The sequence below is a fragment of the Ciona intestinalis genome, chromosome 9 (genome assembly GCF_000224145.3).
Source record: "Ciona intestinalis chromosome 9, KH, whole genome shotgun sequence".
Taxonomy (NCBI): Eukaryota; Metazoa; Chordata; class Ascidiacea; order Phlebobranchia; family Cionidae; genus Ciona; species Ciona intestinalis.
This window is the reverse complement of record NC_020174.2, coordinates 5396735-5409425: the sequence shown is the minus strand read 5'-3', so window position 1 is coordinate 5409425 and position 12691 is coordinate 5396735. Positions and strand designations below refer to the sequence as shown.

The 12691-nt window shown below is 38.8% G+C and overlaps 1 protein-coding gene across 3 annotated transcripts; it reads left to right on the top strand.

The window, feature by feature from the left end:
- Positions 1-685: 685 nt before the first annotated feature.
- On the top strand, positions 686-11683 carry LOC100179254. Of its 3 annotated transcripts, none has more exons than XM_026835950.1 (7): positions 686-850; positions 1266-1465; positions 7272-8192; positions 8249-8966; positions 9716-10152; positions 10356-10601; positions 10849-11683. In XM_026835950.1, the coding sequence occupies exons 3-7, from the start codon at positions 7399-7401 to the stop codon at positions 11363-11365; spliced, it is 2712 nt and encodes a 903-aa protein (XP_026691751.1). In that variant the 5' UTR covers positions 686-850; positions 1266-1465; positions 7272-7398; the 3' UTR covers positions 11366-11683. The 3 variants fall into 3 exon arrangements, with proteins under 3 accessions (XP_026691751.1, XP_026691752.1, XP_018668899.1); XM_026835951.1 differs by having other exon boundaries at positions 686-862; positions 7538-8192; XM_018813354.2 differs by having other exon boundaries at positions 686-862.
- The last annotated feature ends 1008 nt before the right edge of the window (positions 11684-12691 follow it).

The following is a 12691-nucleotide window of genomic DNA, read 5'->3' as shown; positions in this document are numbered from 1 at the left end:
GCTTAACCCCACTCTAAATCTCAACACTCTATTAACATTTTCTCACTGCGGTGTAAAGAAGTCAGTCGACCTGGCAAACACTGATTGATAGCTTGCGCAATCTATGGGCGGTTCCGGTATTTTAATTTCGTCCGCACATTTTCATTGCTTAAAATCAACTGTTTTATCTGTAGCTTATCACATTGCAGTACTACAACGGCTTTTGCTGCTTCACAAACCCCATGGCAAAATCTGCGTACGCCTAATTAGGCGCATACTGCTCTGCATTCATATAACAGTACATCTTCTGTTTCCCGGTGAAGGTTTTGAACCGCACTGCGGTTGTGAAATGACAGGCTCAGCTTTGCGCGTCCGGTCGGGTGTCATATGTAATATTATTTGCAACGGAAAGCCTGCCCAAGCATAAAGTCTGGGTCAGAAGGATATAAGTTTCGTGCTCCCAGACACAAAGCAGCGATTTACGAGGTCTAGAATTGTTTACTAAACGCGCGTGTATTCGTACCTTCAGCATTACCCGAAATTCCGACAAGTTGCAATTCCATCTGCGCGTTAAAGCGTTTCACCAATAATTAAAACGCGAAATTGTCCACGCTTGTTGCGTACATGCACAGCACACCGCGCTCAAGAATGCCCCGCGATTGATTTAACTGCACCTCGTCGTTTTATGATTTTGCAACTTTACTCCAAGCTTCAGCCGCCTAAAATACACATGGAACCTGCCATTGCAGAAACTTTGAAAAGTAATGCTGTATCAACAGTGTATTTACAAGGATAGACATCAGTACTTTGACGTTGAAAGGTCACCTCATCAGACAGACACTGGAGCTTTGCAGGCATTAGCGCATGGCGAGTAAATATGCAGGTTTACAAATTTATATACTTTGTTGGTCGGTTATTTATAGTACATTCCGTTCTAGATATCCGACTTAATATCATAATAATCTACACATTATACTGTGACGGAAAATATACGTGGTATATACCAAAGTTATATATAGTAGAGCTGTTGCTTATGTGGATTAAACGAGATACCTTTTGAACATAATATTTCATACTTTGTGTTTTTAATAATTAATAACTTAGAGTCGCGAGGTTATACGGTTATAACATTTTTGATGTTCTTTGTTTTTTTTTCAAATAGGACAAGCAAATATAATACAACATGAACCATCTCATTGTTTATGATTGTTTTTAATCCGTTGCGTGCTGCTGATCACTTGATAACACACACACTGTTTGTAAATTTTGTAACATTTTATTGTTAGGGACAGACTATACCGACCCCCGATAAGTGCAACACCACGGTGTGGGCTGGTGGGAAGAAGAGATTGATATGATGCTCCGATAAGTGGTCCATCCCTTTGTCCATGCAAACCCCCTTAGAAAGGGCCCGTGGTCAACTTTATTTCATCTTTTCCGTTAAAAGTTGCAAGAACCACAAGAAATGTGCAATCAACCGACAAAGGTACTTAACCATTTACCTAATCTTTCCTATTGTGTCAAATGTGAATAGAATTTGTGCTGTTTTAGTTAAGTGGCATAAACGTCAAATTTGTCGTCGTCCCTCACGGGTTGCTGCGCTTGTATATAAGAAGCCACTTTACGTTTTTGCACACAATCACCACGCATATAGTGATGAATGCTACGCTCTTATTATGTACAGAAGTGAATTCTATATGAGGATCTTTAAACCACTTTGCTATGGGCGTTGTACTAAAATCGGGTTGCCGAGGCAACAACGTGAGACAACTGACTCCTCTTTGACGTTTTCTCCGCATAGCTGTACGTACCCGTCACGCATGGGTATCCCTTACGTTTAACGTGTACACTATCTATAGATTTAGTGGTTTAGAGCGAACGGTCGCATGGAATGGAAGATATTTACCGATTGAATAACGTTGATGAGAGAGATAAGTTAAACGCAACAGGAACTTTAACCAAACCAACGTTCTAATGGTTTTGTACAGCACGAACTTTATGGTTACTATAATGCCTTAATACAGATGAAAAGTGTAAATTTTATATTATGGATTTGCCTATTGAATATGCATGTTGTCAACGCATGATAAACGCGTCTCGTTCAATGTGTTTAGCTGTATGCAGTAGCGTGGGGGAACCTCTATTTTCTCGGCCCGTTTAGTATATGTTCTGAAGGTGTCCCATCTTTCCCCACCCTACTATATATACAGTGTATGGTAAAAGTATCAAATAGATCCAAGCACACAATTTATAACTTTGTTAAAACCGTTTGCAGAAAGCATATTCAGTCATAGGTCTTACAGCTTTGTATGTTTATGTCATGTTGAAGGTACGATTATAAATTATGCAGCTTGCTGCTCTCTCGCACAAGAGCAACTTGCAGACAGCAGCGTAGTTTCGTGTGTACTGTATATACGCTCGTCTATACGCAATGCGGCCGATATTGCAGCAACCGCTGCGTAAACTTACGCTCTGTAGTTTACGCGCTATGTGTGTTTTTCATACGCATGATTACGTTTTCCTCTTACGTCAACGTGTTACTTAAATGCCACGTTCGCTCCATCTGCTTAATTAAATTAAATATGAACTTAGTGATCTACCCGTTCAATTAAAATTCTTGCGCACATAGCGTATAACATTAAACAATGTTCTATTATTCCCATGCATTTACGTCATGGTTTATTTTTGCTGGTGAGTTGGTTAGAGCGGTAAAATCCTTTTGCGGTTTGCGTTTGTGAGTTTATATTTCTAAACGCGAAGGTACTTTTTGAAAGCTGTTACACCAGTGTTCTGTTATTATAAGGCCCGGATTCTGAACAGCCGGCAAACTGCCTTTATTTTGGCTTTTAAATAGACTGGAATGCAACAATAGCACGACCTGTCTGTAACAAAGAATTATATTCCGTATATTTTCAATCTGTTAGTCGCTCTTATTCACCACGTACAAAAACAAACTGTTGTCATAGAACCCACCATCTTGTACCCAAGTACTCAAGTTAGATTCTAAACTTATAGCTGTAAGTTAAAGTTAGAGCTACTGTAGATAATCAAAAGTGATCGAAAAGTGATGCACGTTCGAAATAGCAGAGCGCCATAAGATGTTTAATTTTTTATGTACGTCAAGCAACATCGGTCGTAGCAGAGTAAGTGACAATATAACAGAACGCAAATTTTCCACCGTTTTGCTTTATGATACCAGAAAAAGTTTTTTAATCAGACATAAGTATATTAGAAACTATAGTAGTTTTATTTATGTATATATATATCAGTTTAAAACTAGCATGAGATTTAGAACGAGGTCAACAGCATTCCATAGCAGTGATGTTTCATCATTGGCTCGATTTAATTGAAAATCAAATTACCCACGGTGCTTTAAGGTGTAAAATAATTGTGGTTAGCGTTGGTGTCTTGAGGTTTTAATCCTGTACGGGAAGCTCGCTTAACCAGATAAGGTACAATAGCTAAGTGAACGGCTCAGTGGATTTGCGAGATTTTACGAGTTTAAAGTTGTGCTATTAGTTAATGTTTAGCGGAAGATTGTAACACGACTTAAGTTGCGAAGCTTGGTTGTTCGTATATATTGTAGAGTGGGGGAGGATGGAACACCTTTTTTTGTTATGTTTTGTCCCATTTGATAGTAAACAAAGAACATTCAAAGAATTATAAAACCATAACCCCACGGCGCCCATAAAATTTTATTAATTGTTTAAAACACAATCAGAATAATTGGATATTATGTGCTAAAGGTGTCTCGTATCCCCCACTCTACTATACGTAATCTTGATATGTTTTTTATAATGCCTTTACTAAAGTGATACATATTTGCAGGATTATATTGCGTCGAACAAAACTCGTGCCTAATGCGTTTAATCTGAGCATAGCCCGAAGGTACGTTACTCAAAATACGGGCAAAGGTAACTAAGGGAAGACAGCGAGGCCCAGACAACAAATCAGGTCGTATTCGGTATCCGAGTAATGCGAGGATGGAATAGGAAAGGTAAAAATGATTCCAAGAATAGAAGAAAGCGGTTTATGTGTGTTAAGGCGTCAACAGATTGAGTTTTTTTTTATAAAATCGAATTCAAACCGCACAGTCAGTCTTTCAACAGCTTCACTAAACGTAAAAACGTGATTCTGTGTACGTGCCATAGCGAGAATACAGCAAACTAAGTTCCATGTGAAATGCTTATAGGTTACATATTAGAAATGATTAACAAGTGGTTTTGGGAAAATACCCAGAGAAACTGTCGTTGAGTTGATTAATAAAACAAAGTCAAACGCAGTTCAAATAGAAACGGAATGTTTAATTTTTCGCATATTTTTTAGCTTCAGCCATACTGCTGACTCAGAAGGCATAAGCTATAAATTGGCATACACGGTCTCAACGGTTAATATATTCAAATAGTAACGGCACCGTTGGACAAACATTGATAATATAGATTCCCATCAGTTCCCCTTTATTGTTTTCTTCTTTGTTTCCAGTAATAAGTTAATGTTTCACAACAGAGAGAGAAAGTGTACAAACGGTTAGGCAAACCAGGTGTCCCTAATTTTATTTTCACGTTGTAATTTTAGTTATAGTTCTGCAGTGGGACAGTTAGAAAAACCAGGACAGAAAGTGCTTCCGCATATGTATCTTATTCACAGAACACGCCACTACAGTTTAACTGCTCAACTTCTATAGTTCTATCGTTCGATATTGCTACACGCATAAACTGTAGAATTTGTATTAGTTATGGTGTTTCATATGCCTTGCACTTTTCGTCGTATCAATTTTCACAAGCAGTTCTATAGGGTATTTGATTTCGTCTCTTTTTGAATCATTTGTCAAAGGAGAACTATATCTTACAGAGACTAATGTATAATACATGGATATCAAAGAACTTTTAATGTAAGCTGTTTTAGGATCCGGGCGTTTGCCCTTTTCCGAAATGCGTAATTAATGGATGTACGAAGCTACTCGGCTGCCGTTGGAGTTGGTTGTCTAAATAAATTTGAATTACAGTTATATTGCCGGATAGCCCCCTTCGGGATGAAAATTAGCATACATAATTAATAGAAATTTATGATACCGTCCTAGTCCATTGAACAATGTCACGAAATAGGCAATTTTGTTAATTTTATCTTGTAGAAGCGCACCGCGCGGTCTGCTGCTTGGTAAAATCGATTATGGAACCTTAATCCGGGGGAGACAGGCTAAAATAAAAGCGTGTTATAGTGAAACAATACCGCAGAATGGAACACAAACCAATGTTACTGCAAATATTTCTCTCCAAGCCAGAATAGCGACTTAGATGACTGAAAAATAATGTAGTTTTGTTTCACTCAGTTGAATATTCCGCCATAATATTATGGAACTCACAGACTGTCCTTTCCGTGTTTGTAAACCACCTGAGACGATTTTAAAACATGGCCTGTTTTGCACAGCGCGCTTGATCAGCGTTCTGTATATAATACACTTTAAAGCTATTGCTAGGTTTGCGTGGCGTACTGCACGGTTATATTACGGTCGTGTTTTGTCAAAAGTTGACCTAATGATTCGATTTTGGTCTTTGTTTTGACGCACTCTCAATTTTGACTTAATTTGCGGGAAACCTAGACCCCTCCGTTCCTTTATTGGTTTTCAAACTGAAATGATTTCCACCCCAAGCGTGTGACCATGCACATTATGTGATATAAACAAAGCGACGCCGACGCACATATATATTGTCTGCTTGGCTGTGAGTTTCACTTCAATAAGGGTTTGCCAGTCGGGTCAGAGAAGCATAATAAACCCTTTCGCGATTCCTTATTGCCGATGAACTCTAACGTAGATACAGCCATCAATGGATTTTTAGTAGTCGTTTTGTGTCCAGTGTCATATACTACGCGTATATGCTTTATCTTTGTTAAACTACAATGCAGGTTCCACCGCTACATGTTTTTAAAACAGGCGAACTCGTCGCGTTGTCGCTGTATTCGTATAACTATAATATAATAGGAAGGGCTTTACTCAACCCATTGTGCAAGAAGCATACAGCTACCCGGAAAATTATCATGGCACGAAAACATTTACCGGGATATGACGGCTTGTATATAAAAGAGATGCACGAGGCAAAAGTAAGAAACCAAATGTGTCAAGATTTATGAAACATCACTTGAGAGTTAAGTTAGCAGACTATCGAGAATATATAAGCCATGTTATCTACTACAGCCCCGTTGACCCGCAGTTTAATGTCAAGGATTATCTCACGGTGGAATCGGATAAGCTGTACCGTTTTGCGTGGATTAATAATGTACGTGGCCACGTACACGCACGTAATTCAATATCCATACACCCGCATTAGTTTGCAGCAATGTGATACCACCCAAATTAAAAGGTACTCTCCAGCATAGCATCGATTATCCTGTAATCGTGTTCGCCAAGAGAAACATGGGTACTAGCTTATGTCAGCGTGTATGTACATAAGGACTAACGTGATTATCTTGTTTGTATTAAATTTGTAAAGTATAACCTTACGATAGAAAACAAACGTCATAATAATCGTGCACAAACTGATGACTCTGTAGTTTTAAAATGTTAATGCTTCTGGAATTGCTCGTAAACATCTTTATACAATACTTCGTGACGTTGTGATTGAATACCATGACGTCATATCACGACCGTGTCGCGTGCCGTGCTATGATAAATATCCGTTGTAAAACCGTCACGATTAGGTCAAATGAACTACAACCTTTATAAGCTGCAATACAGGGTACAAATATTTTGTGTTAAATTTTGTTTAACGCCCGGTAACATATAGTTTGCTGAACCAAAAAAATATACAGTTAAATTCGTGCAGTCATTTGAGAATACAAATCGTTAAATAAGTAGTTAACAAATGTAGATATTTCTTGAACTTTAACACAGTTATAGATGCCAAGGTTCTTTATATCATAGAGAATAAATGTCGTTGTACGGAATAAAGAATAAGTAACAACATGCACTTGTGTAATTTAGTTATAACCGACCGACCAGCGATCGCGTCGTTTCACCGCAACTTATACCTAAAACGTTTGCTATGACGTCAATAATTGGAAATTAACTTGTAACCGAGCACCATTTACGTCGCGTCATCCAGTAAAGTAGCATGAAACACGGTGAAGACTTCAGTTTATGGTCGTTGTTTGGTGACTAGCAACACAGCATTGTAAAGGGTTTATTGTAAGAAAAACAGGTTTTGTACTTTAGCAATTTCATGGTTACAAAAATGCTCTTGAAACATGTATACGAGCGCTAAAATTCCTTCAGTAATATGTTGGTATATATCCAGATATCGAGCGGCTGTTCTGAAAGTTTAAGGATTTTTTCATGTTTTAATGTAAACTGTTGCTATCTGCAAGAAATATGTAAACCTAGTTCTGATCAGTCCTGGTCACCTGAGTGCTTGGTTAGCAGCGATGAGGGGAAACAAGCATTTAAAATGTTACTGTCATCACCACGAATACGAACAAGTCAAACCGGCCAATCAATGTGACATTTCTAGAAATGCTGGTGTTTCGTTATTTCTTCAGTCTAGCTGGGAAATTTGTTATCCAGATTTTAGAAGACGTCGTCTATTGTGGGAAGATAATGACCAAGACAATTTTGTCTTCCGTCAGTTTCAATGTCCGTGGAGGAAACGGAGCGCTTTCATTCAGTTTGCTAAAATGATGACGCAGATTGCGGCATTTTTGTTCCTTATATCACTGACCGCGAGTTGTCAGAACACGGAAGGGCCACTATATTACATGGAGCACGATCTCTGTCCTTTAGACTGTACGTGTTGGAACTATAACGAACATTCCCCCCAACATGATATTTCAGCCCAATGTACCGTGGTATCTTGTATACAAGGTATATATACAACGTGGCCCACACGGTTACCACGTAACACGGTGCGGCTTATACTCGAAGAACATCAAATCGAGCATCTGGCCTCGGTGCCGCATTTTATAAACAACACCAAATTCCGTATGGCCTCTGCCAATTTAACTTCAATCAATTTGTCCGGTAACCACATGCAACGTATCGACCAGGACGCATTTCTATCATTTTCATCGCTTAGACATCTAAACCTCAGCCATAACCGGTTAGAAGATCTTTCCTGGACCGTTGGTTTGGACGCTAAACCACTAACGTCACTCGATGTTTCGCATAATTCAATCACCGTTATAACTTCAACATCGCTGAAGAAGCTGGCCCACTTGAAATGGTAAGTATGTTTCTTACATGCAAGCTCACGTTTTATAAACACTCAACCTTTTTTAGGTTTTCAATCAGCGACAATCACTTAGTGTTGATTGAACCGGCATCATTTCGGAGTCTCACAAATTTACGTTACTTGGATTTGTCTTTTAATCAACTGAACACTAAATCTGGACTTGGACATGATTGCTTCACTGGTTTAAAGAGTTTAGATTATTTTTCGCTTGCTGGTAACAGAGTCATGGCAAATCTACCAAATTTTAAATCAATTGGTTTATTGGGAAACTCCACCGTTTCACTAGAGCTGCATGGGATGCCACTAATTAAAGAGATCAAACGCGACGCCTTTCGAGGATTTAGGAGTTTGCGATATTTGAACCTAAGTTACTGTGGGATTGAAACTATTCAACCTGGCTGGCTGGATAACGGACCGCAAGATTCAATTAAAACTCTGGATCTTTCGTATAACCGACTTGTGGTGGTTGAATCACATTTCTTTCTCAGTATCAAGTTGGATCCCGTGTTCGATGCTCCAATGACGTTCGGTTTACCTTTATCCGAATCCTCTCTATCATACATCGTGTCTCCGTCCATCAACGAAGCAGTTGCTGACTTATCAAGCAGCGCATTCTCATACCACGTCACTACTGTAGCCAGTCCAGCTCTATACAATAAACTTCCGCGTTTAGAGTGGCTTTCACTGCGAAATAACCGCCATTTGTCCTTCTTGGCGGACGACGCCTTCACTTACGTCCCTGCGTTGAAATACCTCTTCTTACAGGTAACGTATTCGTGATGCTCGTTTTAATTTTTACATGTGTTTGCTCTTAGTTAGCCTATTGTACGTACCCACACGCTCCAAAAATGTTTGTCAACCGTTCTGCTATACTATTAAGTTAATGTATATATTAGGATAGGAATGACAGGGTACTTTATGCGTTTCATAAATGAAATAAAATATAAAATGTTTTGGCTAAAGTAAAAAATCACAAAAACAAGAGCGACATGTTTACGGCACCAATTAAAACATAAAAAAAAACACTTATGGGGTTAATTGTAAACAAACCATCATGTCTGTGAACTGAAAATTGTTTCGCTTACCGAATGTATTTTTAATGGGGTTTACGTTTGCTTTGATTGGAGCCAAAGACCGTGAGAGCTTAGCCGGTAGTATTTATGCCCGGCGGCTTTATAAATTATGTATTCGTATACTCCGCTACTCGCATTTGTGCATAAAGTCTGTAAAAGTGGGCTATAATGTCAGGGCACCATCGAGCTATAGTTACATTTGGCATGTGTTCGACTGATCTCCTCATCTATAATGGGTGAAAATGAAAGCTGGTCGATCTACTTTGTTATCGATGTATATAGTTATAGCGGTATGTTTATTTACCTGTTCTGACATTCGAAACCTTCGCTTTTAAAAAAAAGGATAAAATTCAGTTTATTTGTACCTCTCACATGCCAATTCATATCGAAATTACCGCACTAAAATTAATGCATTTTTTAACTGTACCTTTTTGTTAACAGAGTTGCAACTTGACGAGAATAAACCTCGCAGCATCAAAAGACATTTACAAAGACGATGGCGTCATAACCACCTTACCGAATTTGGCCCAAGTTTGGTTCTATAACAACCCAATCTTCTGTGATTGCCACGTACGGGCACTCAGGCACTCGCTTTCAACAGATAGTTTCAACTCTAATGGTTGCCAAGCAATGCCTTCAAACACCACCGGCGTAGTACTTGATAGTCACAACTACTGGTACGAAAACCAGTGCAGACTAGTTATACCATCCGGGAAATCACTCTGTAATCTTCCGCAGAACGTCTATATTTATTATCCCATCTCCACTGTCCCAATGTCGTACTTAAACTGTCCCGAAGAACCGATATCACTCATCGTTGCCTCCCTGATTGGACCAATTACGTTCGCAATTTCTATATTCCTTGTCATGTTTTGCGGGTAAGCCAAACATTCTTGGTTTTTGTTCTTCCTAACACCGTTACATATACTTCGAATTGCGAGTACCATTGCCGCTTAATTTTTCTAAACAGTTTTTCAGACTGTTATTTCGACACTGCCTTTTTAATGTCCCACGCCATGTCCATATATTTTAATCATTCCAACAAATACCAGAAGGTTAATACACCCCATTATTCCCACAGCTCCTGTAGCGTTCTTGTACATCGGATCCGACGTTACAAGTCTGGTGTGTACCACATCATAAGTGAACAACGGGCATTGCGTTCATCAGAATCTACCAGCAGTGACGCCCAACAACGCATATTACCCCAACGGAGCTACCTTTCAACCGAATTTAAACCGAGCTCAACCGTCAACCCACAATCCGGTCTCACTTCCCTGAGCAAAACACGAAAATTGCCTCCAAAAGAACCTTCTTCGGGCGGAAGGTAATCCATAAGAACCCTGACTTTGATGTATGCTGTTTCATTTGTTTTACGGATGATGTCCTGCAGGATAACCCAAGGGGCCTGGCGATTTAAACCAAAGCTGGCCGGTCTCCTATTTTTTATGTTAAGAGAATACAAAACGGTATATTGAACGTCATATACCTATATTCTATCCATCAATGCTCGGCACACGAGGTGCTCGGTTGTAATACAACAAACAACCTCTCTATGATATTTTTTGTTTCAGGGTTCAATACAGGACCAATCTAGTCCTGAGTAGCATGGCAAGATCAGGCGAGAACCTTGCTTCAAAACAACACCGTCCAAGTTCAAGCTCCAGCTCGACTTGTAGTGATGCTGCATTCAATAAGGAAGATACAGAACAGTGTACATCATGTTCAAAGTACCAACAAAACTCACAAAACAACAACTCGCCGGAGTGCCTTCATAAAGCAACTAATTTATCCGACAAAGGTTTCCACAGCTGTCCCAATGTTTTCGAGGAAAAAAGGCCTAAAAAAACAGCTTTTTGGAAACACAAACTTCCAGTTCCACGCCCAAAGCAGTTTGAAGGCGATATTGAAATGATGGAATTTTTACGACATTCTGAATCCAGTAACATTCCGTTCGTGGATGATTCGGAATCTGATCGTTCAGGTCTTGAATCATCAGGCAAAGAGAAACCTCTACTGTCTGCGGTATTGGGGAAGGGAAGTGTGGATAATACTCCTCCTTCTCGGGAATTCGAGCATTTATTAACGTAGATAGTAAATCTTAATTAGGGAATTTATGGAATGTTTTGGGCAATTACATTGATTTCTACTAAAGCACGAACGAATTTTCTGTATATTGATAGTTTTGATTTACTGCAGCCATCATGCAATTTAATTTAGCTTTATTTTTAAGCTATATTTCTGTACTTATTTAGTTATATTTTTGATTTTTTGACAAGCCACATTTTATCTATTCTAAAACGTTTTGTTTGAGACATTCCATTTTAAACGTGGTGCTGTAATATCTTAATTTCTTTCCTGTGATTTCTTTCTAATTATTGCCAATACAGTAATTTTAAAATTTAGAAGGCAGCACTGTGCGTTGCTGTATTTGGTGCAAGCGATGTACTTGGTAGTTTTAGTTTGGATATACATCATATAACAAACATGCCGTATTGTTCATATTACCAAACACCCAACTCAATGTGGAGTTTAGAACGCGTTTCGGAAGTTTCCCTTTACTTTGAATGATTCTTCTGCACATTTGGCATAACGGTGCTTCATAACCTGGTCGAATTGTCTGCATAGGCTCTGTCCCGTCTTCTGTGATCGCAGTTTTCCTCCAGTTAAAATACCTTCTGTAAATTTATGCACAACAGAAAAATCAAAACCGTTTTTAATACTATCTATATAGTAGGATGGGGGAATATGGGACACCTTTTTAATCTATTTCTCGTCCCATTTGGTACTAAACAAAAAACAGACAAAGAATTATAAAACTGTATCTTCGCAACTCCTATAAACGGTTGTTAATTGTTTAAAACACGATCAGGATATTTGCATATTATATGTGCTAAAGTTGTCACGTCTCCCCCACCCTACTATATGTGTTAAAACATGTTTTCAACTACAACTTTAAACGTCATTACTATACCTGTATTCGTGATCGTTTTTATCCAGATAAATTAAGTAATCCACAAGTGCTTTAGGTGACTCGAAGTCTTCTATATGGATGTAGGATCCGACCGGAGCAACTTCTGCGACATCTTCCTTCGTTGGCCCCCAAACCACCGGCACAACACCAGCCATGATTCCATTTCGCCAAAATTTTTCCGTCACGTAATCTCGGCAATGCCAGGAATTTTCAAACGCAAGGTAAAATTTGTATGACGATAAAAACGTTGTGAAGTTGTTTTTCGTTATTCGTTGGCCGAAGCATTTCCCGTACATATCAATCTGAATAGAAATATTAAACATTTTGATTTAATACTGATAAAAACAAAATTTCATTAAACAAAAGCTCGCTTACCTTTAACCCGGCTTCTAACAATTTAAACACGTACTTTTTTCGCTCGACTGCGCCTCTAGTGTTGTTAC

Coding starts and splice junctions, on each gene's coding strand:
- LOC100179254 (XM_026835950.1), top strand. CDS start 7,399: ATGAGGGGAAACAAGCATTTAAAATGTTACTGTCATCACCACGAATAC. Junction 10,153..10,355: donor TTCCTTGTCATGTTTTGCGG/GTAAGCCAAACA, acceptor TTATTCCCACAG/CTCCTGTAGCGTTCTTGTAC. Junction 10,602..10,848: donor GAACCTTCTTCGGGCGGAAG/GTAATCCATAAG, acceptor TTTTTGTTTCAG/GGTTCAATACAGGACCAATC.